We start from the raw sequence: 26,328 nt of genomic DNA on the forward strand, positions 1-26,328 counted from the left end.
GTTCTTAATCCAAAGTACTCTACTTCTCCTCTTTGCCTTTTTCAGATTTGCTTCTAACGACCCCCCATTCCATTCGAACCTAGCCTTTCACGGCCCTTCCCTCCTTTCAACGCTCGTTTCCCTTCTTCGTTCCTGCTCTCGCTCTTTTTACGATGTTTTTCGTTCTTCTTCTGCTCGTACCAGTCTACGTTTGTTCTTTTTCGATTCGATTCACACTGTTTACGAACGACTGTGCACCGAGGCGAAGGATCAGTCTCCTTTCGTTCGACAACGACGCGTCGCCGCGCCGGTTTTTTCCCAACGCACAAGCTCGCTCAGATCTCAGTGGTTCGTTTCGAGTAAGATCTCTATCCGTTCCTCCCATTCCGCTCCTAGACTAACGAGGTAAAGACTGAAACAGTGCGAGGAAAGCAAAGCAAAGCAGAAGAGGCGAGAAGAAAGGGAAGAAATAAAAGGGAGCGGGAGAGAGAGAGCAGTTCTGTCTACGACTAAAGCGGACTGAAAAACAAAAAAAAAGTAAACGGATTGAAACAACGAAGTGATTGGAGTGAGAGGGAGAGGAGACGGAAAAAAAGGGCAAGGAGAAGATGCAAAGGGGCAAAGGAAGGAGGAGTGGTGAGGTTGAAGCTGAGTCGAGCAAACGATCGCGTGCCGTTGCTGATGAGTGGTGCCAGTGCGGGAGCGTGGGGATGGGGTGGGTCGTGACGAGATGGGGTTGATAGGTGGGTTGGTTGCTTTTGAAGATGGATTGGGTTTGGGGTTGAGTCGGGATGGGAAGTCGGAGGAGTTTAGAGCAGCGTCTTGACGTAGTTCCAACCTGCTGCTCCACCGGCCATGGTTGTGGCTCCTACGAGCATGACTCGGGGGGAGCCTGTGCGAAAGAAAGCGACGGAGGGAGAAAGAGGGAAGGGGAGTAGGGAGGTCAGCGTTGAGCTTGGCTTGGAGGAACGGACGAGAAGAAGGCGAGGAGCTTTGTAGGATCGATTGTTGAGCTCGAGCAAGAGGCAGGTCGACAGTTCAGCCGAAGCTCGAAGCTGAAGCCTGACCTCTACGACCTGGCTTCAACTCGTCGACCTCGAAGCTCACACGACCTCCTCCAAACAACGAAAGAAACTCCAACACTCACTGCTGATGTTCCACAGCAAACCCGACAGAGCGGCGGCTCCCATGGAGGTCCAAACATCCTGGAGACCATCCGGTCGAACCATGGGGATGATGTTGTTGAAGGAGTTGTAGAAGATGGCTGGGGGAAAGGAGGGAAGGAGAAGGAGAAGGTCAGCTTCGGGTTGGGACTGATTGCGACGCGAGGAGGGATCGGTTTGGATTTAAAGAGGGATGGGCGATGAAGGGGTTAGAGAGGTACAGAGCAGTAGGGTCGTAGAGTGAGAGAAGGTGGTGAGGTGAAGGTAGGGCTGAACGAGGGTTGGTTGGTCGTGCGAGCTCGGATCGAATCGTGACGAGGACTCGACGCTCTCTCACCTCCTTCCCTCGGCTCCTAGCTTCCGGCCAAGCTCGACCCAATCCATCAGGAACCCCTCCCATCCCTTCGAACGACCAAGTCCGACATAAAAGAAAGATAGAAAGGGAATCCTCGAACTCACCAAGCGTTCCAGCCGAGTTTGCGAGGTAGGTTCCTCTCGCTCCCGAGTTGTTCAACACCGCGTTCCACCTCAGCTTGCCGCTCATCTTGGTAGGATCCCTCAGAGCCTTCCACGATCCCATGACTCCTCCGAGTCCGAGACCTACATCGAACGAAAGAAGGAGCGAAAGAAGAAGGAAGGGAAGAAAGGTCAGCTCGAGCTCTCGTCTTTTTTCGCGAACGACCTCCTTCCTCTCCCTGCTTCTTCCTCCCTCTCTCTCTCTCTTCTCGCTCGAGGTCTGTAGATATGGAAGCTTGAGAGCTGCACTCACCCGTCACATAAGCTGTTCCTGTCCCTGTCTGCACGTCATCCATGAAGCCTCTGTTTCCCATCATGGCTCCTCCTTCCAAATTCGTCTTGTCGTCCTCCAACGTCAAGTACTCCAACTGCTTGCCCGATCCCAAGCCAGCGAGAGGATGCAGTTGAGCAGGATCGTACGTCGAAGCTCCTCCGAAGAGGGATTCAGCGGAGAAGGAGTCCGATGGTGGAGAAGACGAGGACGACTGGGAGGTGGATTGAGGGTTGGAGAAGGAAGCTGTTTGGAGGAAGGCCGAAGGGTTGTCGGGTTGAGGTGGAGGGAGTTTCGAACTTGAGCGATCAGAGAGGAAGGAGGTGAAGGACATTTGTTGGCGCGTCGATAGAAAGAGAGAGAGGGAGAGCTGGAAATGTGGTTGGAGAGGAAGGAGGCAGGGAGACCTTTGAAAAGTGAATCGATTCAACACGGAATCGGATCGAAGCTCGCTCTCTCTCGTTTCCCTCAACCCACCATCTACTCAAACCTTCAAACTTTCTCCTTATGTCCGCTCGAATCAGCACTTCTCTTCTCCGATCTTCCCTTGGACGAGCCGCTCCTTCAGCCCGACGTCTCCTCGTTCTCCCTCGCTCCTCCCTCAGCTCTCGTCCCTTCTCCTCCCCTTCTCCTCCTCGTTTCGCTACAGGTCCGTTCGCTCTCTCTTCCTTCTCCTTGTCACTCTCCCTTCCCCTCAACTCAACCCTCTTTCTATACTCTACTTTATGTCTCCTTCAGCCGCCAACTCGGGTCTGTTCCCTCCCTCGACGACGGACCCTTCCCCCGAACACACCTTCCTCGTCGAACAAGGAACCCAAGCCGTAGAGGAAGGAAACTACAAGGAGGCCAAGAGATGCTACGAGGAAGCACTCAAGATCGAGAGGAACGGCACTGTTTTGTTTAACAAGGGAGTGGTCGAGTATTGTTTGAGTGAGTGCATGCGAGCGACGAGCTGGAGGGAAGGAGGGTGAGAGCTGACCTCGTTCGTTTTCGGTTCGTTCCACTCGTTCTGTAGAGGACCACGAATCAGCCATCTCGTCCTGGTTGGAATCGATAGCGTTCGAGCCTGAGAACGCTGATGCTCATACCAGTAAGTTCGGACCCGACTCTTCTCGGCTCAGTCAGCTCGACCCTCATCAACCCCCTCCTTCCCTGAGGCTCTTTCTGATATTTTTCTTTTTTCGCTTCGTTTTTGACAGATCTCGCCTCAGCCTACATCCTCTCCACGCCGCCCAAGGGTGATTTCGCCGAGAAGCATCTGAGGTTCGTTGCCTCGCTCTCTTCCTTTTTGCTCGTTGGTTCGAGCTCAAGCTCACCCTTCTTCCTTCCTCCCGCCCTTCGTTTCCCTCCCACAGAGCCGCCCTCTCCCTGAACCCTCTCGACCCGGAAATCTCGTTCAACCTCGCCGCCGTCCTCGAAGCTCGAGGTCAGCTCCAGGAAGCCTTGAGCATGTACGAGAGGGCGAGGGGTTTGGGAGTAGAGAGGGCTGAGCAGAACGTTAGGAGTGTGAGTCGTGATTCTCTTTTTCTTCGCGGTGAAATGTCGAGGGAGGGAAAGGTTGTGGAGGGAGAAGAGGCTGTCCGGTGGGGAGAGAGGGAAAGGTGAGGAGAGAGAGCTGACTTCGATTTGGGTTGTTTTCCGTTTTTGTTGCAGTTGGGAGCCAAGATCGTTGCTGCTCAGGCTGCTGAGGACCCTTCTTCTTCGAGCTCGGGAAGCGGGACTGGATCTGCTTGATTGTGGGAGTATATACGGAATCGCTCTTGCTTGTTGAGGTGTGGGAGAGTGAGGGAGGGACGAGCCGGCGACGCGAAGGAGAGTTGACGCGACAGAAGTCGAGCTCCATTGTTCGTTCGGGAGCTGGCCGGAACTGGGTTCGAGAACAGGTGTGTTTCTTGAGAGGAAAGATAGGCGCTAGCAAAGACCTCCTGAAGACGCGTCGTCGTGAAGAAAAAAGAGAACCAAGGGTTTCGAACGAGGACATGACGCGCTCGTTAGTTTTTGCTTGCTCGCTTTTTTCCCCCTTCTTCTCGCTGTTTCACGAGGAGAACTTTACACCAGCGAGAGCAAAGGAAAACATGTTTAGATCCGAGCGAAAACTTCGGTTGCGAACTTCGTTTGACCAAACGAATTAGGCACCGACGGGCTCCCGGGGGGAGGAGGAGGAGGAGGAGAAAGCGTGAGGTCGGACTCCCAACCACATTCTTCCTCTCCTCCCCCCTTTCTCTCCCTTCTCGTTGCGTCGCTGTGAGTCGCGTATATCGTTCGAGGAAATGAAAAGCTTCGGAAGCTGACTTACTTTTTCTTCCTACTCTGTAGCTCTCGAGGCTTCGGACCTTTCTTTTCAACGTCAACACCTTCAGCTTCTTCTAGAGGAAGAAGGACCGTCTAGGTCAGCTCCTCCGTCTTCCCTGTCTCTCTACAAATTCAAGCTGACCTCTGTGCTCTTTGCTTGTAGATTATGGGTAAACCGAATCTCCTCCGAAGACGCAGCAAGAGCAGCGATGGTCGACCTGTTTCTTCGCTGGTTTCTCCTTCCTCGGCCTCCTCGTCCTCCCCTCCTTCTCAACCTCGTCAATCCTCCCAAGGACCTCCCAACTTCTTCTATCAAGATCCTACCAATCGAGCCTACTCTTCTCAACCACCACCACCTTCGTCGTTCCCTGTAGGACCCAACTCGGCGTCGTCTCCCTCCTCCTCTCCTTCGCGCAATCAGTTCCTCTCTCCCCATGGATTCCCTCAACCTCCTTCCCAAGCTCCCTCTTCTCTTCGACCCTCCTATCCACCACTACCACCTCCTACTCGACCTCTCTTCACTGGACCTCCAAGAACGATGGCTCTTCCAGGAGCTCCTCCTCTCCTCGCACCTCGTCCTCCTCCCTCTCCCTCGACTCTCCTCCTCTCGCCCAAGACCATGACGCGCTCGGGAGGATCGTCCACATCCTTGTCCTCGGACGTTTCAGCAGGATCAGGCTTCTCTTCCTTCAAGGATGAGGAAGTGGAAGATTTGGCGAGCGATCAAGAGGACGAGGATTTCGTTCTACCGGGCTTGGGAAGAAAAGGAGGAGAAGGAGCGAGCTCGAGCTCAAACGTCTCTCTCGCTCCTCCTCCGCCGCTTCTCTCCAACCTGAGATCGTCTTCGACAGGAAGCAGCACTACTCCAGCTACGTCGGTTCATTCAAGAGACACCTCTCCTCACCATCATCCAACAGGTCCTCGACTTCCTTCTACTCCCTCCTCTCCCTCCTCCAAGGCCGCTCAACTTCACGGTCGAACTCCCTCTGGATCCCTCATCTCAGCAGCTCCTCTCGCTCGCACAACCTCCCAGCAGGACTCCATGAGATCCAAACTCCCTCCTCTCACCACCGAGTTCGTCCCTCCTCCTCCTCCAGCACCACCGAAACACGACTTCTTCGCCGACACGTCCAGAGAGGAGGAGAGCTGGGAGGCGAGAGGGAGGAGGTACGAGGAAGCTGCTTCGGCGGCGTTGATGAGTCCTCAGTCGACGTATTCGCAGACTTCGCCGCCCATGGTCTCAAGGAGGATCACGAACGGAGGAGGAGCAGCTCAAGGTCGAAGCCTCTGGGGAGCAGACGTCGATGAACAGCAACCGAGGAGTCCAGTGCTGCTCGACCTCAGCCTGTCCAGCTCTTTCCCTTCGAACGGACAGCCTTTGGAAGCTACCTCGCCAGCTCCTCTCTCTCCACTACCACCTCCTCGAAACTCAGCTCGTCCCGTCTCTTCCCTTCGAACGTCTCGTCCTCTCGGAAGTCCAACCAAGCTCGCAGCTCAAGATCAAGATCGAGATCACCCTCTCCCTCCTCCTCCTCCTCGCTACACCTCCCCTCCTCCTTCTCAACCTCAAAACCACATCTACTCTCCTCTCACTCCCACACCCAACACCAACATCGCCTCCTCCTCCTCCGTCCAAGCTCCCTTCAAGCAGGACTACACCTCCTCCGCCTCGTTCAACATCCTCCCCAAAATCACCGCTTCCTCCTCCACCACCTTCGGAGACCCTTCCCTCATGTCCCACTTCGGAGAGGACGCGTTCAACTCGGACGATATCCCTACCATCTCGACGCTGCTGTCGAACCCGAGAGTGCTGAGAGGGATCTTGCAGGAGTTGCCGATTCAGAGCGTGTTGACGCTTTGGGAGGCTGGGTCGAAGAAGGAGAGGAGAGCGATGGATGGAGGGAGGTACGTGAGAGAGGAGGTGAGGGTTTGGGGGTTGGGTTGGGCAGGGTACATGAGAGGAGGGTTGGATCGAGCTGGAGCGAGGGAAGGATGGGCGAACGTTTCGACGGGGACGATTTTGGATTTTTGTGAGTTTCGGACGCCCCGTCTTTCCACTCTTGTCCATTCGAGAGAGGACTCTGACCCATTCGAGACGCGTCTTTCCTTTCTCGTTGGACAGTATCGACCCTCTCCCTCCCACCGAACGCCATCCTCCCACCTCACCTCGTCCTGGCCTCCTCCGTCGTGACCCTCCTCCTTCGAACCTCCCACTCTCTCCTCCCACCCCCAGGACCTCATCTCATCCCTTTCGAAGAAGAAGACTGTCTCCCCGTCCCACTTCAAGGACTTCACCCTTCCCTCCCTCCGTCAGCACGAACTCGAGCGCTTCCCAACGGAAGGGAACTCGTCTTCCCAGCTCCTCTCGCTTCGGCCATCGATCTCGCTTCGTCGTCGTCGTCGATCAGGAGTCCGTCGATTCTTTCGAGAGAAGGAAGCATCACGAACGGACCGAGGAAGTTGAGGAGGAGGAGCTCGATTTCGAGTGTCATGAGCGGAGTGACGTGGGGAGCTAGTCGAGCGAAGGGAGGTGCAGCAGCTTCGATGCATGGATCCGGACCTCCTCCTTCGTCGTTCAACAGTCCTAGGATCGCTTCGTCGTCGGCTTCAGTTCACTCCACAGCCGAATCCCCTTCCTCCAGCACGAGAGTCACTCCTCCGACTCCTCGAGCTCCCGAACCGCGTCGGTACGAGTTCTCACAGAACCACCCACCTCCTCGGAACAGCAACCAACGCCGTGGAGGCCCAACGAACGACTCCCGACTCTCCCTCGATTCCTACGCTCATTCCCTAGCTGGAGGAGGAGGAGGAGGATCCTCCATCTACTCCAACTCAGCATCCTTCGTTCCTCGTCAGCGCTCTGCCACTGGGCCAGCTCCCAACGGATGGAGAGGAATGGGTCAGAACGGGAACGGGAACGGATCTCAAACCAACCTCGCCATGACTACTCCCCTCTCCCCAGTCTACTACGATCCCGACGCTCCTCCCATGCCCAACCTCTCCAACCCGGCGTTCAAGAAACACGGTTCGAGGGAAAGCTCGATGCTCAACCTCTCGCATCGATCAGGAGGAAGTCAATCCCCTTCAGGTGGGAACTCGACGACCACCGTCCCTCTCAAGGGAGACAAAGGCTTCGTCGGATCCTCCTCAGCGAGACCAGGGTTCTACCCTCATCGATCCTCCTCCCCCGATTCTTCTGCGTCCTCCAACCCTTCCTTCCCTCCTCGGCATCGCTCGCCTTCCTCCCAGAACCAACTCAGTCACCAACGTTACCAAGGACCCGTCGAACCGTTGTTCATGTCGTCGGCGTCGCCGTTCAGGTTCAATCGAGCTCCCGTCCTGAGGATTGTGGTTCCTCTCCCTTCGAACGTGAGCTGGCCGAGTGGAGCGGCGTTGAAGATGTGCCATAGGGAGCTGGATGCGAGTGGGTTGTTGAGCAAGATGAGGTTTGGGGATTTGGTGGAAAATCTGTGCGTTAGCTGGAGGAGGAGGGAGGAAGGCGTTGCGGGAGGGTGGACGAGGTGAGTCGCGTTGGTTTCGAGCGTTTCGAACTTGACTTCTCGTTGAATCGTCGAAACTGACTCTCTTCCCCTTCTCTCTCTTCGTTCTTCATCTTCCTCGCTCGTTCGTCTCCTTTTTTAAGCGGTGCCATGGTCTTCATCCCTCCGTTCCTTCACCCACTCTCAACCGCCAACTCCCTTCCTCCCGTCTCCCCTCTATCCTTCACCCCCTCTCACCTCCCTCCGACCATGGATTCCTTCCTCCACTCCCCAACCTACTACCACGCCATACTCCCCTTACCTTACATCATCTTCCTCGATCTCCTCCCGTTCGGTCAACAGATCTTCCAGTCTCTGAGATTGGCGAACCAAAGGACCGAGTTGCCGAGTTCGAGAGGAGAGATCTTGAGTGTGGATGTTTGGATTCACGAGGCTGCGTTCACGATCGGTGGTGGGGCTGCTGAGGGAGGAGGAGGATGGGGAGCGGGAGGAGCGGGAGGAGGGGAGGGAATGGAAGTTGGGCCGTGGGCGGGGACGACGGTGATTTTGGAGAGTGATGGGACGAAGGAGGTTAGTACAGCTTTCATTTCCTTCTATCTCAACACTACCGTTCGCTCGTTCGTTCAAACGAAGACGGCGAAGATATCGAGCCTCGAACTGACGCCGTCGTTCGTTTTTCGTTCTGTTCACACAGGGCAAAGACGATCTCCTCTCTCGGATTTCAGGACCACGAGGAACCAGGCGACCGTGGGAGATATTGGGCTCGAAGTCTACGAGGGGAAGTGTTTGGTTGAAGTGCGTATCGTTCTCTTCGCCTCGTTTCGTTTCGTTTCGTTTCGACACGCGCTGACCTCCCTCCTTTTCTTCGTTCTGAAACAGACTCGTGAGGGAATCGATTCCTTTGCACGAGGCGTAGCTTAAACCTACCTGTTTACGTAGTCGTTCTTTTGTGGACCTGTGTGTCTCACCATTTCGTTGGACCACCTTTGTTTCGCTCCCGTCCTTCGTTCCTTTCGTTCTTTTCACTTTCTTGTCAGGACTCCTCGGCCTTTTTTCTTTTGGATCCGCCTGTCTTAGATGTGCTCGTACTCTTCCCATCTTTGTAAGATCTTCTTTCGACCTCGGATTGAAGGGAAGGAAGAACAGAGGAGAGGGACGTTCATTCATTTTCGAACCGAGCGAGAAAGAGACCTAGGTTTGAACATAAAGCGAGAGAGGGTCATGAAAATCGATCAAAAGCTAGGAGATAGTCGAGAAACAATAGAAGGGGGAGGGGGGAAAGGGGAAAAACAAGCTACGAAAGACGACGCGACTAAAACCAAACTACCCAACTCCTCCTTAAAGCTCAGCCTTGACCGACCTCGACGCCGAAGCCGAAGCCTTGGACGAAACGACAGAAGCTGACGAAGCGGAAGCGGAAGCTACCGAGCTGAGGGAGAGAGCCGACTTGGACGCGACGGACGAAGCTGAGTAGGCGGATTTGGAGAGGGACGAGGCCGACGCGGAAGCGACCGACGAGAGGGAGACGGCGGAGGCTGAGGCGGCAGAGGCGAGGGAGGAGGCCGAGGAGAGGTAAGCGTTTCCAGCTGAGACGGCCGAGGCGGAGACGAGGGAGGCGGCGCCTGAGGAGGGAGGAAGAAACGAGAGGGAGAGGGTCAGAGATCGGTTCTCGGACGGCGATCGAGAGGGAGATGAGGAACTCACTGAAAGCACTCTTCGAGGCAGCAACGGCCGACTTGGAAGCGTCCTTGGAAGCCGAAGGAGCAGCGGTAGCGGCCCACTTGGAGTAGGAAGACGCGACGGAGGAAGCGGAGGAGCTGAAGGGCAACCAACAAGACGAGAAAGGTCAGCTTCGTTCAATCTCGTCGAAGAAAGGAAGAGCTCGAAAACTCACAGAGCAGCATCTCCAGAGAGGGAAGCAGACGAGCTCAACTTCGAAGCCTCGCTGGCAGCGGACGATCCAGACTTGGAAGCGGCAGAGACGGCGGAATCGTAGGCCTGCTCGACGGTCTGCTTTCCACCAGTGAGGGAGGCGAGGATGGAAGCGAGGGTGTCCTCAGCGATGTTGGCTCCGGCAGCGAGGGACTCTCGAATGGAGTTGAGGACTGAAGAAAGAAAGGAAGAAAAGGGGGTCAGTTTCGGGACGAGTTGACGGCGAGCAAAAAGAAGACGCGTGGGACTCACGACCCTCAACTCGGTTCTCGGACTGAACGTATCGGATTCGGACCTCCTGGAGGAGAGAAGGTCGGTCGGTGTACTTGGTATCGTCGATCTTGTTGTCCTGAAGAAGCGAAGAGAATGAAAGGAGAGACGAGGTCAGACCGAGCTCAACTTGGAGAAAGCGGAACGAAGAGAAAACGAGAAACGAACCCTGAGGTAAGCCCTGAGTCGAGCATCGGGCCAAGTGAGGTATCCAGGAGAAGCGGCCGAGGGAACCTTGCTGGAAGCGATGGCGACGAGCTCGTCTCGCTTGGCCTGGAAGTCGGACTTGATGTAGTTGTGGTCGATGAGGTACTGTCGAAGGTCGGAATCCTTCCAAGCGGACCAGGTGGTATCCTTCGCCTTGGGGTAGTGGTCGGCGAGAAGCTTCTCGTACTGCATCGCCTCAACGTCAAACCGAAGAAGGGAGCCGAGAACATCAGAGGTGAATTCGACTCGAGCGGAAGAAGAAAAGAGAGTCCAACTAACCTTCTCTCGGGTGAGCTCAGCCTCGGTCTTGATGATTCCGTGAGAAACGAGCCAGTCGTGGAGTTGAGAATCAGTCCAGGTCGACCAAACGGTATCCTTGGTAGTGAAGTAGTTGGTCTGGGAGGGAGGAAAGGAAAGAAGAGAAAGTAAGCCAGATATTCGAGCTCCTTCCTCAGTTCAGATCTTCCGCTCACCTTCATGAGGTCGTAAAGCGAGTCTCGGGTCTTGGCAGCCTCGGTCTTAAGGACACCGTGGGAGACGAGCCAGTTTCGCTGAGGGAAGGAAGGAGAAGAGGTTCAGCGACGCGTCAAAGCTCGGAGCTCGGAGGGCGAGATGCAGACTGAAACTCGAACTCACGATGTAAGAATCAGACCAGGTGTCGTAAGGGAGCTTGGCAGCGTCGGCGAAGGGCTTCTTGATCAAGTCGAGGTACTGAAGAAAAAGAATCGAGAGCAAATTGAAGAGGAAAGGGTCAGCTCTCGTCGTTTTCAAGGAGTTTCCCAAAGCGAAACGCGAGCTACTCACCTCCTCCCTCTTCAACTGAGTCTTGGTCTTGATGATGTTCCTCTCCTCGAGGTAAGCCCTAAGCTTGTTGTCGTCCCAGGTGCTGTAGACGTAGTCTCTAGCGTCGTGGGGAGCGTTGACTGCCACAGACGAAGCGTAGGCAGCGGCGCTGGAGATGGAAGAAGCAGCAACTCGAGCAGCTCCAGAGGCTTCCGAAGCGGCGGAGGCAGCCTGAGTAGCGTAAGGAGAGAGGGTGGAAGAGACGCTGGAGGCGGAGGAGGAGAGGGAGTTGGTGGCCTGCTGGTACGAGTTTCCGTCTGAGGAGGAGGAGCAGAAAAACATCGGTCAGCTTCCAAACTTCGCTTCTGACTCGTATGCAGTGAATGAGAACAATACTCACAGATGGCGGTGCTGGCCTGAGCGAGCTTCTGCTTAGCGAGGATTCGAAGCTGCTCGGTCGTCGACTTTGGGGTGATGGCTCCCTGCTCGAGGAGGTACTCCCTCAACTGGCTCTCGGTCCAACTGCAAGAAAAGAGGGTATGAAAGATAAATGAGGATCAGTACAGCTGAGAAAAGACAGGGAAGAAGAGAGAGACAGAACAAGGAAGGAGACGGGAGAACGACGACTCACGCATCAATCGCCTTCTCGGACAATCCCTCGTAGGCTCCCTGAGCGGCTCCAGCGGCAGCTCCAGCGTACTTTGCGGATCCATCGAACGACCTCTGAGCGAGAGCGAGGCTGGAAGAAGAAGAGAAGAGTGAAAAAGTGGGAGGAAACGGGTCAGAGATCCGGACGAGCGAGAGAGAGATGACGAGGAAGGGGGTGGGAGGAGAGGAGGAGGAGGAGGAGCGAAGATGGGGCGAAAGGCAGAGCTCACAGTTCAGCTTGAGAAGGAGCTTTGGGAAGCTCGATTCCTTGCTCCTTGAGGTACGCAGTGAGCTTAGCGGTATCCCAAGTCGAAGGATCGGCTGAGGAAGACGAAAGAAAGGTTGGAAGGTCAGTCAAAAGAGAAGAAGGAAAAGCAAAAAAAGAAAGCAAACGAGACCTCACGTTTGTCCTCGTGGAACCAAGAAGCGGAAGCGTGAGAAGGCAGAAGAAGAGCAGCGCAGGCGACGGTGGCAAGGGAGAATCTCATGGTGGAAGAGGTGGATGGGAAGGGAAGGATTGAAGGGTGGGTGGGTGAGGGAGTGAGGGTTGGGAGGGAGGAAGGGGAGGGAGGAAGAGGGAGGGAGGGAGGGAGCTAAGAAAGCTCGTGCCACGACGTCATTCATGAACCCCCTTCGACGAAAGAAATTTCATGAGGGGCTCTCAAACAGAATGTATACATGGAGAAGAGGCAGAGAAGGGGCGGAAGAAGGGGGCGGGAAGGAAAGAAATGCGCTCGAAGGGAGAAAGAAGCAGGTGAGACGAGAGCGGTGGATTCCCGACGCGTTCAGCCCTCGAGATTCGAACGAGCTCTCGTTCGCTCCCAACTGATCCAGAGGTGCACCATAAGGTACAGAGAAGATAAAGTTTCTAGAGTGTAAAGAATCCCACTTCCACTCTTACTCCCCATCGCTATCCTCCTCCATCTCCCCTCCTCCCTCCTCGAGACCCTTCGCGCCAGGAAGATCCTCCTCCTCCTCTTCCTCCTCGTCGTCCTCTTCAGGATCCTCCTCCTCCTCGTCTTCCTCGTCGTCATCGTCGTCGTCTGAGGCTGAAGTGAGATCGTCGTCGTCTGTGGGGAAAACAAGAGGGAGGGGAAGGTCAGTTCGAACGACGCGTCTCCGTCCGTCTTCCGTCTTCGTCGCCAGACCGTCGAAATCTCTTGGGAACCCTTCCTCAACTCCGCGTCCGATACGATTCTCCACCAGAGCAGCCCTATCCCAGCCGAGAACCAAAACGCGTTCGAACGCAACGAAAGAAACGAGAGAAGCGAAACTCACCTCCCTCCCCACCCAACACCCCAACCGGAACCTCCCTCTCCTTCCCCTTCCCGCTCCCGTTCCCGTTCAACCTCAGCTTTACCACCGGGCCCTTCTTCTTCTCCGTAGACTCCACGGGATCCGATTTCCTCCCTCCCTTCTTGACCGGCGCTTCGACGTGGTCGGAAACGGACGATTTCCGTCGGCGGGAAGGGTTGGCTCCGTTGTTGGCTCGGAAGGCTGGTGGGTAAGGGTGGAACGGAAGATAAATATAAAGATGGGTGGAAAGAAAGTGAGAGAGAAGAGGGTTGGTCAGGATCAGGATCAGGTCGAAAAGAGAGGAGGGGCCGGACGCGTTGGGTCGCGAGCTGTCGCTGAAGAAAGGAGAAGCGAGGCGATGGGTGGCAAGAAGGCAGAGAAACGAACCTTCCAGCTCAGCCTGAAGCAAAGGCAGCAGCTCTTCAGGGTAGAAATCGGCGTTGGTGACGGCTTTCAAGACGTCGGAAGCAGAGATGGTCTTGACGTTTCGAGTGACGGCTCCTTCGTGAGCTCTGTTTCGAGTCGTAGAAAGGAGATGGAGTCAGCTCTCGGTTTGGTTAAGGATCGAGACGAGGGCGAAGGCAAGAGCGAGAACGAACGTAGCAGCTGTGAGACCAAGGAAGGCGAGGGAAAGGAGTGCGTGAGCTCGACGTGAGGGAAGGGGACGGGCTGAACGAATCGAAGCGAAGGAGGGTAGGACGAACCGAGGTAGTTGATGAACACGGAAGCAGATTTGGAGATGGCTGAGATGACGTCTTTTTGGAGTTTGATGTTGGCGGGGAGCTGTTGTCATAAGGGAAAGGGTGAGCTCGGGAAGGAAGGGAGGAGGTTGAAGGAGAGAGAGAGAGAGCAAGACGTACAGCTCCTTTGGCGAGCTTGGTGACGATGGTCTTTTGGAGCTCAAAGCTCTCTGTGGATAAAGAAAGCTAATAGTCAGTTACTGTGCTTGGTAGGGGCGAGAGAAAGGACGAATGGACGAGACTTGGGAAAGGGCAAGGGAATCCATCGTGCGAGCTTGCTCTCGGTCTTCCTATCAACCTCCCTCGCTCTAACGAGTCCTACAAGTCTCGTTCTTGCGCTCCGGAAGGGCTAGAGCTCCTCAGTACCCGCTTCGAGCTTCAAAAAAGCCCTTAGAAGATTTATACTCGTCTTCTGAGCTCCCTCTCCCGCGTCACCTCCTCCCTCCTTCCCTCCCTTCAGCACCTCCCTTCCATACCCTCCCTCCTTTCCCCTCAAAACCCGACTCTCCCATAATGTCCAGCTCAAGCTCTCTGCTCAGCCCACTCCAGCTCCAGTTGCTAAACCGAGGGAAGCTCCTTCAAGAACAAGGAAAGAAGGGAAAGAAGTCGAGCTCACCGATTCCTTGGAAGATGGCTTCCTCCTGCTTGTCCGCAGAGGTGCCGCTGATGGCTGTAGAAGGTCGGGGCATATAGAAGAGGATACGAGAGGCCGGGAGAGAGGAGATACAGATGGGGAGAAGAACGGATGAAGGGAGGGAGAAGCGAGGTTGTTGGCGTTGGGAAGAAAGAGGGGGAGGAGTGGAACGCGTCGAGGTTTCGAGATTTCGAAGTCTGTTCGTCGTGCTTGAGTTTTCAGTCTCTCCTGGCTTTTCTGCCTCTAAAATTTTGTGAACTAGATCAAGATAGTATCGATCTTGTTCGAACGCGTTCGCTCTTCTCAAGTCCAAGGATCGTTCGCGTCCTTCTTTCCTTTCGCCTCGAGTCTCAGACCAAAATCCCAAAAAAAAACATCTAGATCCTCAGTTCCTGCTCCACCTCCTCGCCAACCTTGACCACCACCGGCACCTGCCCCAACTGCAACTCCTCCACCCTCTCCTTCAACAACGCAACCTCCACCAACTCCTCCTCGACCACCTCCCTCCTCTTCTTCACGAGTGTCTCCATCCCCTCCGCTGCCGCTAGAGGTCGAGCGAGAAGGACCGTTCGGGCTGTTTGGGTGAGGTGATCCTGCGATGGGCGAAACACGGAAGAAGGAGTTCAGCAAAAGATGTCCTCGAAGTGAAACGGACACGACAGAAACGACGCGTCGAACTGACCTCCAAATCCCTCTCCAACCCCTCCCCAACCCTCCTCCAATCCCTCCAGAACCTCCTCTTCCCACCCTCCCACTTTGCCATCCCCCATCTCACGCCGAGCACCAGGCCCAAACTGCCCACTCCGACTCCGGTCGCCCCTTCCCAAACGCCTTCCAACCACGCGCCGTACGCAGCTCCCACACTCGCGACGGAAGAGAAGTAGGTCGTCAGGACGGCCTTTTGAGCTCGGAGGTGGAGAGCGGCGATGGGTCCGGTGGGAGAGAGGAGGATGTTTTTGCGCGAGATGAGAGGGGTGAGGAGGAGAGAGGAGGGGAAGGGCAGGGGCGGGCAGGGTGGGAGGGAGTTGACGAGGAGGGAGGAGGAGAGCGTTGGGGTCGGTGGGTGGAGAAGGAGGTTGGAGAGGGAAGCGGAGAGGGTGGTGTGGAGGGTTTGGAGGTGAGCTGTTGAGAGGATGAGCTGTGAGGAGGAGGAGAGGTGAGGAAGGACGACACAGTCGGTCAGCGCGTTGCTCTCTCGGAGATCAAGAACGACGAAAAAAAAAAAAAAGGAAAGAACAGCACTCACTCCCTTCTCTCCTTCTCCTCCCCAACCAGATCGCACAGCATCCTCAACCTCCCAAGCTACGTCGTCCACTCGTCCACCCAACAACTTCAACCAACCCAACCGGCTCAAAGCCGCGTCAACATCCTGCTTGGCCTTCCTCAGAACTTCCTCAGCCACCGTCGGAGGCGACGTTCCGAGCCCACCGACGTCTCCAACCTTCGGAGGCATAACGAGAGCTGTTTTGACGAATTCGGACGCGACCGAACGAGCCTCGGTTCGAAGGTCGGACGCGGCGAGAGCGTAGGCTTTGAGGGTGGTTGAGAGAGCGAGGAGCTCGAAGGCTGAAGAGGATACGGCGAGTTCAGCGAGGAAGAGGGTTGACGAGAGCGAGGGTGGTAGAGGGTTGGACGACGACGAGGATGGTGATGAGGAGGACTCGGTCGTCGCGGCTCGAACGAGATCCGCCTTCAAGTTTCCAATGTTGCTACCGATGAACTCCCTCTGGAAGAAGTCGACCTTCTCAGTCTTCTCCCTTCCAGTCAAGTTCTCTCCTTCCCTCCAAGCGTCCACAGCTCGGACAGCTCTCTTCGCTCCCACGACGAAGACTCGCTCCTTGAGGCCATCGACGACTTCCTGATCTCCTCCGACGAGGTGGTCGATTTCCGTCCAGACGCGGGCCTCGAAGGCGGATTGGGAGGTAGGGAGTTCTGAGATGGTGTTGATGACGAGTCGGAGGCGAGGATGTCGAAGGAGGGAGGGGAGGAGGGACGCGAGGGGAGGGTGGGAGGAGAAGAGACGGAGGTTGTCGACGACGAGAACGGGGAGAGGGGAGAGGAGGAGGGACGTGAAGAGTTGGGATGGAGGTGTAGAAGCTAAGGACAGTTCGCAAAGAGAATCAGTTGCTGAGGATATCTGAGAAGGAAAGATGAAGACGAGCGAGCTCACCTGGCAACTCGAGGATGGAGAAATGACCGGACTGAAGGAAGTTCGAGTTAATTGACAGCCCGTCCGCATCTACCATCGTAGACGGACCGTACCTGTTGAGCCGAGAGAAAGTACCTCGTCAGCTGCAGCCTCAGCATCGTAGGGAAACCACCTTTCCTACTCACCGAATCTTGAGAGGTTGACTCTTGGACCCAGCGCTTCCATTCGCTCGCTCGAGGAGCGCCTTTTCCCGAAGCTGGTCTGGAACCAGTGGATCCTCCAGGAGAGCTGTAACGAGGTCCTTGGATCCAGCAAGGGGCGGAGAGTAGACTGGGGGGGGGGGATGAAGAAGGGTTTCAAAGTCAGATCAAAGGTGCAAGAGGAAGGAGAGGGAAGAAGGATGGGTCGGAGGGCGTGAGCTCCATCTTTGCTTCGTCCGACGCTCCTTGACCCTCTGCCGAGCTGCAGAGACCATTGAAACTTCGCTGAGAGCGAGGAGAATGTATATATGCGTTCCCTCCAACTCCTTCCGAAGAGAAAATCGAGCTCAAAGGGAAGAACGAGCTCACCTGCGATCTCCATCTCTTCGGACGCCCTTCCTTCGAGCTCACCAGCTCCTTCTCCTCCAATCTTTCGGAGCCGCCGAGAAGCCTCTTCCAACCTAGCGAGCCATGGGCTCTCCTTGGACACGGTCTCATCTACGGCGACGAGAACGGCGCGGACGTCTCGAAGGATGGCCTGCGTTGCTGAGGTTTGGACGACCGAAAGAGAGGAGGACGACGAGGAAGGAAGGACCGAAGAGGTCGAGGGTTTGACCGCCGTGGAAGCTGACCGACGAAGCGAGACCAAGGGGAGGGGTATCCGAGGAGCCATGGAAAGAGAAGAGAAGAAAGAAGAGTTGGGTGGGAAAAGTGCTTGTTGGGGTTTGGTTGAAGAAGAGAAGAGGAAGGCAGTTTCGAAGTTGACCTCAAACGGCCAGCATCGACTTCTCCTCTCCCAGTTCTTTCCTTTTCCTCTATCTCAAACCCAGCATGTCGTCGGACCTCACTCTCCCTCTCGAAGTTATCGAACGGATCCTCAAACTCGCGCTCGGAGCGTTCGACCCCATCTCTCCCCACTCTCCTCCCTCGCCCCCTACTCGAACCTCCCACCTCCTCCTTCTCTCTCGTGGACTCAGGGAGCTCGCTCTTCCCTTGTGGTGGAGGAGAATCACCATCGTCAACTGTCAGGATTGGGTGGTCCTCTTCGGAGAAGGGGCTGGATTGCTCGTCGTCGGAGAGGAAGGGCAGAAGCGTTGGGCGATGGTCGAGGTGCTGGAGGTTGAGACGTTCGATGCTGGCCAACTTCCTTGGATCCCCGTCGAACGTTTCTCGAAATCCTTTACCAAACTCAGTCCTCCTTTCCAGACCTCGAACGAACTCCTTCATTCGCAAAGACACGTCGTCTTCCTCTCCAAAGAGGCTCCTTTTCCCGCCGAGTCCTCCCTCCATCCTCCCCGACCTCTCCCTCCTCGTTGTCGGACCCACCCTGTCCGCCTCGACAATAGACACCCCCACCGGATAGCTGCTCGTATGGAGTGGCAGGGACCGCCTGGGTTGACGAAGTTCGAAGAAGAGAAGGCCTGGAACGTCTGGTGGGACAACGTCGGTCAACCCAAAGCGGACAAGGCTCGTCTAGACGAGATATCGAGTCAAATCAACGTCAGGAGTTGGCAGTTCTTCCTCTCTTCGGCCGTCGGCTTCCAAACTCTACACGTCACCTCCCTCGCTCACTATCCGAACCTTTTCGCCCACGTTCAACACTCCGAACGCGTCGAAACCGTCGTCCTTCATCACCCTTCCACTCCCTCCGCCCAACTCCCTCCTCAACCTCCCAACTCCTTCACCGTTCCCACCTCGACCTTCACCTTCACTTCGACTCCCTTACCTTCGTCTCCGTCTCAACCCTCCGCAACCTCAAAGACCTCCTCCTCCTCCTCCTCCTCTTCGGATTTCGACGCCATCAATCTCACGGTGTCCTTCCTCGCAACCTACTTCCCCACGTCGACGATCAGGCTCGTTGGCTACCCACCGGAGTACCTCAAGAAGACGAGGAAGTGTCTTCGACAGTTCGGGAGCGGAGGAAGGACGTTTACACAGGTTTGGGAGGTCGAGGGAGAGGGAGGAGAGGTCGAGCGACTTCGATTCGGGAAGAACGAGGAGTTGGATCTTGGTAAGTTTTAGTTTCTTGTCTTCTTCAGGGTCCTTCTCAGTGAACTGACTGTACGTGGTACTTTGCTCTTTAACAAACAGACCTCGGGTCGATGTCGATCTGAAGAGCGACGCGTCCCGTCTTCGGCTCGAGGAACGGATCCTCTTCAAGTTTCGTTCTTTTGAACCACATGTGATGGCTCTTCGCACTCTCGGGCTTCCTGTTTATCTTTGACTCTTGACTCTTGACTTGGAAACCGCAGGAAAGCCATCTCGGGTGTAAAGAAGAGGTCTCTCACTCGCGTCGACGATCTGCCTTCTTGGCTTCGACTTTCTCTTATATTCCTCGGGAGCCATCCCTCGCCGCTTTGTCTTCTCTTCGTACACTTTCACCCAGCGGAGACAAAGACTAGAAGAAAAACTGACCTTCCAAGCTTCTGAAAAAAAACGAAGAAGGGGGATCCGGACCTCTTCCCGCATCGAGCTCAAGTTTCTTTTCTTCTTTCCAACTCCCAACCACCACTCCGATTTTCCTTTTCACCATCAATAATGACCACCGAAGACCTGTCCCACACCGTCCTCTCTCTCCCAGACGGGACTCTCTCCCTCAGCATCACCAAGAAGGGTCGTGAGTGCAGCGAAAGACTCGAGAGCTCATCGTTCCGGAGAATCACCGTTTGGCTGACCTCCTCTTTCTTTCCTTCCTTCTCTTTTTCTTCCCTCGCTCAGTCCATATCCATAGACTTCTCTTCGTCGAGCCTGCTACTGTCGGAGGGAAGACCCATGATCTCGTCCCTGGACCGGAGGTTTTCGATGGAGCTCGAGGAGTGAGGTCCTTTGTTGAGCTTCGAAGGAGGAGAGATGGTGGAAGGTCGTTTCGAGGATCTTCCGTTCCTTCTCGACTCGAGATTCAGCTTTTCCTGACTCGTTTTTCTCCTCCATCAACCTTTCAAGTTCCAACACTGCATAGGTGAGGCGAGAATCCTCCCTTCGTCTTCCAGAGGCCCCCAAGTAGCTCGAGAGATGGAGAATGACGAGCTCACCATCTTCCTCCCTCCCTCCTCCCTCCTCTTCTTTTTCTTCCTTCCTCCTCCAGTTGGTCGCTACGTCAACCGTCTCCCAGCTCAAGCTCTGAAGCTCCCTTCTGGCCTCGTCGCTACACCTGAGAGTTGGCCTGAAGGATGCCCTGGAGTCTGCCTTCACTCTGGTCCGTCTGGATGGGATCAACGAGTGCTTCTTTCTCTTCCCTTTCTCTCTCCCCTACCCTCCTCTCCTAAACTCACCCTCCTCTTTCTTTCGCCTCCTGTTAGCAATGGGACCTCATTAAACTCTCCTCCTCGACTCTCTTCACCTCCTCTGAAAAGGAAACCATCAAAACCACGCTCCCTGCTCCTCAAAGTCAGCTCTTCAGATTGATCTCGAAGGACGGAGAGGGAGGGTTCCCAGGGGAGTTGAAGGTTGAGGTGTTGGTTGCGATCGTGAAGCGACCTGGAGAGGAGAAGGTTGGAGGAGGGACTATCCTCATCGTTTACAGAGCTGCTTTGGCAGAGGGAGGAGTCGAGACGCCCATCAATCTGACTCAGGTGAGCTCGCGTCTCTTCCTTTTCGTCTTCTCGTCTTCGACCGAGAGCTGACTTTGTGACTTGCGTACCGACAGCACTGGGGATTCAACCTCGAAGCTTCAGTAACCGGACCTACTCCCGAATCGGTCAGCGTCAAGGATCATAACTTGACGATCAAGGTGAGAACGCGTCCTTTCCCGTCGCCCTTCTCTGTCCCAGAGCTCCCGAGGCTGACCTCGGCTCTATTCTCGTCTCTCAACAGTCCTCAAGGACGCTCGATCTCTACCCTGAAACCTCGCTTCCTTCTGGATCTCTCCTCCCCTCCGCCAACGGAACCTCCCACGACCATCGCTCGGGCAAGAAGATCGGAGATCAGTACCCTTCGAAGGGATACGACGATTTCTATGTCTTCGATCCCAAGCTGTGAGTTTACGCTCTAGTTTCTTTGCGGCTTTGGTGAAACTGACCGTTCCTTCCTCGACGCGTCTTCTTCTCACCAGCGATACTCCCGCCAACCCGAGCGTCTTCCCCTCCGCCGATCTCGCTTCTTCGACTACAGACTTCCTTACTCCCATCATCAAGCCCTCGTGCGCATCTCGTGGGACTTTGCCGCTCCAGATTTACGCTCCTGACCTTCGTCCTTCTCGATTTCGTCTCCTTCAGGTCGCCCTCGTCTCCCGTCGCTACCCTCTCCTCGGAAAAGACGGGAATTACCCTCAACTTCACCACCAACCAGCAAGGAGTCCAGTTCTACTCTGCACCCGGAGGAGGAGGGAACAATCGGAAGAGGATCCACGGAGGAGCGGAGGACGGTTCGAGCGTTTATGGACCTGAGAGTGAGTTTCGCTTTTGTCTCGTTCTTTCGTCGTGCCCACTGAACTGACTTCACCTTTTTTTTTTGTCTCTCACTCAGATGCTGCCTATCTCGGTGAGCTTCTTCTCCTTTCTTTTCTCCTTCCCGTCTAGTCAAGACCTGACGCATCTCCACCTCTTTCGCTCCCGCAGAGTTCCACGCACCTTACGGATCCTTCGCTCTCCCTGAGCTCGCCGTTGCTCTCGGAGAGGATAGCTTCGATACGATCCTGAAGGTCGGTCAAGTCTACAACAACTTCGTGACTTGCAGTATCTCGGGAAGGTGAAGGAGCTGAAGGCGGATGGAGGAGATGGAACGGGGAACGCAGTGGCTCAGAGCTTTCTCGAGTTTACTTATTATGACCTCACAGCTTGTTCGTCGACCTCTGCAACACGAGAGAGTACCTCGGGTCAGCCGTCCGGTAAAGGAAGTCGGCTCGAAAAAGAACAGATCGCAAACGACATCTCGACGCGTTTCTTTCTCGTTTCACCGCCCGTCGACTTTCCCCTTTTGTCCAGAGGGGAGAGAGGGGAGGTGAAGAGAGAGAAGGGGGAGGAAGGAAAGTTGAGAGCCCTCTCGTTCTTCCTTCTCCTCAGGTTTTGTTGGGCAGTTTTTCGCGATCTTTCGCATTTTCGTCCAGAATAAATACCATGGATATCGATATTGACGAGCAGCCTTCTGCGTCTAGATCGTTCCGTCGATTAAAAGATACGGGCGAAAGAAAAGGAAGGAGGGATTGGTGAGCTCGAACCACCGATGGTCCTCGTCCTCCTTCTGTAGCCGAGCTCTCGACTGGGCAATCTGCCAAAGCAGAGTTGGACGACAGAGTAGGGATAAGGGCCTCAGGATCGTAGCATCATGCGATCTAAAAAAGCGAGAAGGGTGATAAGCGCAGATGAACACCGAAACGCGTCCTGCTCAACAGTTCCGACGACGCGAGTCCTGCGAGAAGAGGGAGGAGCATTCAGATTCCTGACTTGGGAGAGAAGCAACCAAATGAAAGCTGGACTGACGTCTACTCAACCTTCCTAAACTTCCTTGACGGCCTTCAATCCCTCCTCAAACTCAACTTCCCTTCCATCCTCCTCGACCCACACCCACTCCTTCTTCAACGCTTCTAACAACCAATCAACTGCCGTTCCTTCCTCCATCAAGTCCTCCTCCTCCTCTCCATCGTAGTCGTACTCGCTCCCATCCGAAGCCATCTTGTTGAGTTTGGCCCAAAGTTGACGGCGAAGAGGGAGAGGGATGTTGACGAAACGGACGCGTTTCCCGTGAGCAGCGGACCAGCGGAACTCGTCGACGATGGAGGCGGAGGCGAGGAAGGTATCTACGTTTGAAGAGATGATGGGGGTAGTAAGGGAGATGGTAGTGGATCCGGGGGAGAGGAGGGAGGAGGCGAGAGGGAAGGAAGGGTAAACAATGTGCTTGACGACTTCCTCCGTTCCCCAAAGAGAACTTCCAGCAGTCTCCCTGACCGACGCTGGATCCAAGATCGACATCCAGACCTCCTTACAACCCAACCCTAAAAGGAACTTTTCCTTCTGCATCGCCGACTCTTCGTACAGCCCGTGCAGGATGTCCTTTGGAAGGAAGGCGAGCTGTTCGAGATTTGGTTTGCGTTCGGGATTGGCTTCGTAGAAGCGCAACAGAACCTGCTCTAGCTGCTGGAGGTTTCTGGAGGACCAAGGACTGGGAAGATCTTCGCAGGTTTGAGGGAGGAGGGAGCGAGGGACGGAGGTCGTGAGGGAATGGAGGAGGGTGAGACGATTGAGGTTGGGGAGGAAGGAGGTTGTTTTTGGATGGGAGAGCGTGATAGGAACCGCTTGACTTGGTTGGTTGAGGTTGGGTAGGAGGGAGGTTGTTGATTCGGATGGACTGTTTGCAGAGGAGAGTGTGATGAGGAACCCTTTGACTTGGTTGGATCCGAGAGTGTTGTCTTGGGGGAGGGAGCCGTTTGGTAGGAGGGCGATGGGAAGTTGAAGGTCGAGGTTGATCCTGAGCTCACGAACCCAACTCCTCCTCATCCTGGCTTCCTCTCCTTCACCGTCCAAGATGCCAGATCCTTTCCTAAAGAGGAGCTCCCAGTGATGTTGCTGCGAGATGCTGATGGAGTAGAAGAGCGAGGGAAGGAAGAGGAGGCGAAAGTCTCTTGAGACGAGGAGGAGGGAGGTCGAGCCTCGAGGGGGAGTGAAGAGGGTGAAGTTGTCCTCAGGTGTGTGGAGGAGCTCGTCGCGGCGGAGGTAGTAGAATATAATTCGTTCGAGAATCTCGGTAGCAAAGGGTTTGACCATCTGGGATGAGGAGGGGGGAGGGGAAGGAAGGAGGGAGGAGGTGGTGAGCTTGGGTGAGCTTCGACGTTCCGGCCTTCTCCCTCCTCTCCGTCGTTTCGTCTGATCACCAAGGCGAGGATTAAACTCACTGGAAGAGCTGGAGCTACTCTAAGGTACCGAGGAGTGATGTCTAGAGTTGGGAACGAGTTCTTGATGGTGAAAGTCGGGAGCGATAGTCGAAAGTCCAGGTGAGCTCTTTGAAACTCCCTTTCAATCCTCGACGAAGACCTTGACGACCCAAGACGACCATTTCAGGTCTTTCGACTACCCCTGACATCGAAAATTTAGCCCTTCGAACCTCCTCTTTCGCCCAACTCCTCAACGGCCATCCGGAATGAGGCTCGACCTCCCTCCTCTCCCTCTCCTTCGTCCTCCTCTCCTGCCTCTTCGACCAGGCCCTTTACACCCCACACCCTCCCTCTCGAGATCATCAGCAAGATCCTCGAGCTCGCCTTCCTCTCAAACGGTCCTCTCTCCTCTTCACAACCCGAGTCGACTCCTCCTCGGTCGACCTCCCACCTCCTCCTCGTCTCCCAAGCCATTCGCCAAATCTGCCTCGCCTTCTTTTGGAGGTCCATCACCATCGCTCAACCTCGAGACTGGATCGCTCTCTTCGACAAGGAGGATGGACTCGTCGTCGCAGGAGAGGAGGGACAGCAGAGATGGGAGTGGGTCGAGGAGGTTCGGATCGTTGTCGAGGCCAGAATTCCCGTCAAGGGAAACACCGTAGGGACGACACTTCTACACGACGTCGTTTTCCCCTCCACTCGTCGGATCCCCAGAGTCTTCTACCATCGCTCCCCTCTCACCTCCTCGACCAAATTTCTCTCTCAACTCGCTAAGGAAACGGAGAACGAACCGCTCCTCGGTCGATCCGTCGTTGCGCTCCACCAGGATTTCGGGAACCTCGAGGTCTCGTCCAACCAAAAGGATCCCTCGGACAATACGGCTCCAGCACTTCACGATGATACCTGGACGGAGTTCAAGGCATCCCTCTCTGCCGAGCGAGCTCTCCTGTTTCGCAACATCCTCCACTCCTTTCGTCCCCGTCGACTTCACCTCCCGCTCGTCTTCTGGGACGGCTTACTCGCTCACGAAGAGATCCAGCCTCTCGACTTCGCTTCTTCCGTCGAAGAACTCAACCCTCGATTGGTCCTCGAGCTCGACGCGTCTGGATTCGAGGGGTGGGAGCCTCAGTGCTTACCTTTTGAGCTTCACTCGGTAGTCAAAGGAGGAGTGAGCGTGCATGTAGTGGGACTGTCGCAGGTGCAGGTGGAGAGGTTGGAAGGGTGGATACTAGGGGAGGGGAAGAGGAACGCGGAAGAGGAAAGGTGGGATTCGATGTGGGAGTGGAGGAGGCTCGACGGGTCGAGGTTTTCGTTCGATTTTGCGGTTTGTTGGTCGCGGTGACGGTGAGTCTCCATATTCTAGATATCTATCGTCGCCAGTCTTTCTATACATCCTTTTGCTGACTCTCCCCTTCTTTCCCCAGCTTCTACAGTAGCCTCGTCCTCACGTCGCTTCTCCTTTGGATCGATGCTGTTTTTGATCGTCAGCTTGAATGAGACGGAAGGTTTTTTCCTTCGAAAATTCGAATCCGTCATACTTGCAAGCAAAAGCGTCAAATTCGAGAGCACAGCGACCAATTTACGGCGTTCAAACCCTCGTCAAAACGCGACGCGACCCAGCTTTCGCCGACCTTCAGGACTTCCGTCTCCTACCCCAGCTTCTGTACCCTCGTCAGAACATCATTTCAAGAGATTCGAAATTATGTTCTCTCGCCTCCGTGCGTAGGTCTGTTCAATCTTTTTCTAGCAGGCCGAAAGCTGCGCGTCTTTCTTTGGACGCTGTCCTTCTGTCTTTCCCATGTCATCAATCTTGCTCCAGACCACAACATGCTCAGCCACTTCCGACCTCTAGAGATTCTGACTCTCTGTATCTTCCTCATTCCTGGGGGAGTCAACGCTTACCCTTCACCATCATTCGCTAATCGTCGACCTTCGAGACGCGTGAGCTCGGATCCGTCGTCTTTCCTTCAAATCGCTAGATCGGGGACCTGAGCTGACCTCAAATCTTTCTGTTCTGGATTATGAAGGACGACTCCGTGGAAGAGCCTCCGATATCCTTTTCTCGAGGAGCGAAGATAGGCGTGATAGTTGGTAGTGAGTCGACCATTCTGTCTTTGATTTCTCTCGCTTGCCTGAATTAGCCCTCGTCGCTGCCTCCTGGAGTATCCCGATCACCTCTGAGCTGGCATCCTTTTCTCTCTTTATCTCAACCACAGCGATCTTCGTCGTCAGCATGTTGGTGATCTGGCTCTTCGTCCGGAATCGAGGAGCGTGGAAAGAAACGGATTTCGACCATGGAGTTCAACCTCCCAATTTCCAGGAGGCTTCGAGGCGTCATGTCCATCTAGAACGCGTCTCAAATGTTGTTCCTCCGCCAAGGGATGAATTGGCCGAAGGAGGAGAGCCTCAAGGTGGCGTACAGGAGGATTGGCGAAGGAGTGAGTGGACGCTCCTCGACGCGTCGCGTTTCGCCTTTGCTGACGTTTTTGCCTTCCGAAACGCTTGCCAAGGCTCAACAACAGCTCATGAGCGTAATCTAGTGATTCATACTTCAGCTCCGGCCTACGTAGTTCCTCCAGTTCCCCCTCCAGCGTACAGCGCATCGGGATCATAAATGGTGAGCTCGCTCGCTCCTTTGGCCCTCGCTGCAAACGAGCGTTCTCTGACTCCCAGTCTTCAGACGCTTCGTAGTCTACTCAACACCGCGCGTCACTCAGAACCATCTCGGATTGAACATGGCCTCGACTCGCCCATCCAGCTCGACGCGTCGAAGTCGCCTCGCTCAAGTTCGTCATCCTGCTGCCGGAAAGGTCTTGAGAGTAGCGTTGTTTAGACTGACGTAGTTGCTGCTGTCAAACTTGCGTTTATCTGGATCGAGCACATCTTAAAGAGAGGAAACGTCACTGACGAACGCGTCGTCCGTCTCTCCTCCTCTTCTCTTCT

General features: G+C 55.2%; 11 protein-coding genes across 11 annotated transcripts; 6 read left to right on the plus strand and 5 right to left on the minus strand.

The window, feature by feature from the left end:
• Positions 1–308: 308 nt before the first annotated feature.
• TIM23 (protein transporter TIM23) lies at positions 309–2,377 on the minus strand. The gene is made up of 4 exons (XM_076641477.1): positions 1,912–2,377; positions 1,602–1,742; positions 1,127–1,243; positions 309–871 (listed from the first exon to the last, which is right to left on the minus strand). Exons 1-4 carry the CDS (start codon positions 2,261–2,263, stop codon positions 789–791), a joined length of 693 nt encoding a protein of 230 aa, XP_076494572.1. The 5' UTR covers positions 2,264–2,377; the 3' UTR covers positions 309–788.
• Positions 2,378–2,513: 136 nt separating this feature from the next.
• Positions 2,514–3,956, plus strand: BDY24DRAFT_138432 (uncharacterized protein). Its single transcript, XM_076636059.1, has 5 exons — positions 2,514–2,859; positions 2,945–3,019; positions 3,129–3,192; positions 3,285–3,435; positions 3,583–3,956. The coding sequence occupies exons 1-5, from the start codon at positions 2,655–2,657 to the stop codon at positions 3,661–3,663; spliced, it is 576 nt and encodes a 191-aa protein (XP_076494573.1). The 5' UTR covers positions 2,514–2,654; the 3' UTR covers positions 3,664–3,956.
• A 376-nt stretch (positions 3,957–4,332) lies between these two features.
• BDY24DRAFT_138534 (uncharacterized protein) lies at positions 4,333–6,562 on the plus strand. The gene has a single exon (XM_076636061.1). It carries the CDS (start codon positions 4,388–4,390, stop codon positions 6,410–6,412), a length of 2,025 nt encoding a protein of 674 aa, XP_076494574.1. The 5' UTR covers positions 4,333–4,387; the 3' UTR covers positions 6,413–6,562.
• Positions 6,563–8,718, plus strand: BDY24DRAFT_138535 (uncharacterized protein). The gene is made up of 4 exons (XM_076636062.1): positions 6,563–7,742; positions 7,865–8,291; positions 8,416–8,516; positions 8,601–8,718. The coding sequence occupies exons 1-4, from the start codon at positions 6,712–6,714 to the stop codon at positions 8,635–8,637; spliced, it is 1,596 nt and encodes a 531-aa protein (XP_076494575.1). The 5' UTR covers positions 6,563–6,711; the 3' UTR covers positions 8,638–8,718.
• A 255-nt stretch (positions 8,719–8,973) lies between these two features.
• Positions 8,974–12,117, minus strand: BDY24DRAFT_138483 (Ish1 domain-containing protein). The gene is made up of 13 exons (XM_076636060.1): positions 11,965–12,117; positions 11,792–11,882; positions 11,545–11,652; positions 11,314–11,435; positions 10,935–11,230; positions 10,767–10,841; positions 10,604–10,681; positions 10,410–10,526; positions 10,092–10,316; positions 9,906–10,002; positions 9,616–9,826; positions 9,426–9,538; positions 8,974–9,343 (listed from the first exon to the last, which is right to left on the minus strand). Exons 1-13 carry the CDS (start codon positions 12,047–12,049, stop codon positions 9,060–9,062), a joined length of 1,902 nt encoding a protein of 633 aa, XP_076494576.1. The 5' UTR covers positions 12,050–12,117; the 3' UTR covers positions 8,974–9,059.
• Positions 12,118–12,216: 99 nt separating this feature from the next.
• DPB4 (DNA polymerase epsilon noncatalytic subunit) lies at positions 12,217–14,398 on the minus strand. The gene is made up of 7 exons (XM_076644752.1): positions 14,214–14,398; positions 13,718–13,767; positions 13,562–13,640; positions 13,457–13,463; positions 13,245–13,369; positions 12,840–13,058; positions 12,217–12,631 (listed from the first exon to the last, which is right to left on the minus strand). The coding sequence occupies exons 1-7, from the start codon at positions 14,284–14,286 to the stop codon at positions 12,459–12,461; spliced, it is 726 nt and encodes a 241-aa protein (XP_076494577.1). The 5' UTR covers positions 14,287–14,398; the 3' UTR covers positions 12,217–12,458.
• Positions 14,399–14,576: 178 nt separating this feature from the next.
• BDY24DRAFT_138669 (uncharacterized protein) lies at positions 14,577–17,349 on the minus strand. The gene is made up of 6 exons (XM_076636063.1): positions 16,950–17,349; positions 16,566–16,710; positions 16,402–16,493; positions 15,478–16,328; positions 14,914–15,369; positions 14,577–14,824 (listed from the first exon to the last, which is right to left on the minus strand). Exons 1-6 carry the CDS (start codon positions 17,251–17,253, stop codon positions 14,609–14,611), a joined length of 2,064 nt encoding a protein of 687 aa, XP_076494578.1. The 5' UTR covers positions 17,254–17,349; the 3' UTR covers positions 14,577–14,608.
• Position 17,350: 1 nt separating this feature from the next.
• Positions 17,351–18,798, plus strand: BDY24DRAFT_138672 (uncharacterized protein). The gene is made up of 2 exons (XM_076636064.1): positions 17,351–18,591; positions 18,672–18,798. Exons 1-2 carry the CDS (start codon positions 17,412–17,414, stop codon positions 18,692–18,694), a joined length of 1,203 nt encoding a protein of 400 aa, XP_076494579.1. The 5' UTR covers positions 17,351–17,411; the 3' UTR covers positions 18,695–18,798.
• A 192-nt stretch (positions 18,799–18,990) lies between these two features.
• Positions 18,991–21,439, plus strand: BDY24DRAFT_396700 (galactose mutarotase-like domain-containing protein). Its single transcript, XM_076641478.1, has 11 exons — positions 18,991–19,197; positions 19,299–19,396; positions 19,524–19,539; positions 19,666–19,799; positions 19,880–20,152; positions 20,227–20,310; positions 20,394–20,554; positions 20,632–20,718; positions 20,795–20,967; positions 21,045–21,059; positions 21,137–21,439. Exons 1-11 carry the CDS (start codon positions 19,119–19,121, stop codon positions 21,268–21,270), a joined length of 1,254 nt encoding a protein of 417 aa, XP_076494580.1. The 5' UTR covers positions 18,991–19,118; the 3' UTR covers positions 21,271–21,439.
• Positions 21,440–21,619: 180 nt separating this feature from the next.
• BDY24DRAFT_396705 (uncharacterized protein) lies at positions 21,620–23,482 on the minus strand. Its single transcript, XM_076641479.1, has 3 exons — positions 23,407–23,482; positions 21,998–23,278; positions 21,620–21,926 (listed from the first exon to the last, which is right to left on the minus strand). Exon 2 carries the CDS (start codon positions 23,276–23,278, stop codon positions 22,013–22,015), a length of 1,266 nt encoding a protein of 421 aa, XP_076494581.1. The 5' UTR covers positions 23,407–23,482; the 3' UTR covers positions 21,620–21,926; positions 21,998–22,012.
• Positions 23,483–25,210: 1,728 nt separating this feature from the next.
• Positions 25,211–26,276, plus strand: BDY24DRAFT_396710 (uncharacterized protein; the record flags this gene model as incomplete). The annotated part of the gene is made up of 5 exons (XM_076641480.1): positions 25,211–25,326; positions 25,413–25,479; positions 25,602–25,823; positions 25,896–26,002; positions 26,077–26,276. Coding segments are annotated over 4 exons (509 nt in total), but the record flags the coding sequence as incomplete, so codon positions are not given.
• Positions 26,277–26,328: the final 52 nt, after the last annotated feature.

The sequence above is a fragment of the Mrakia frigida genome (genome assembly GCF_051309035.1).
Source record: "Mrakia frigida strain ATCC 22029 unplaced genomic scaffold BDY24scaffold_26, whole genome shotgun sequence".
Taxonomy (NCBI): domain Eukaryota; kingdom Fungi; phylum Basidiomycota; class Tremellomycetes; order Cystofilobasidiales; family Mrakiaceae; genus Mrakia; species Mrakia frigida.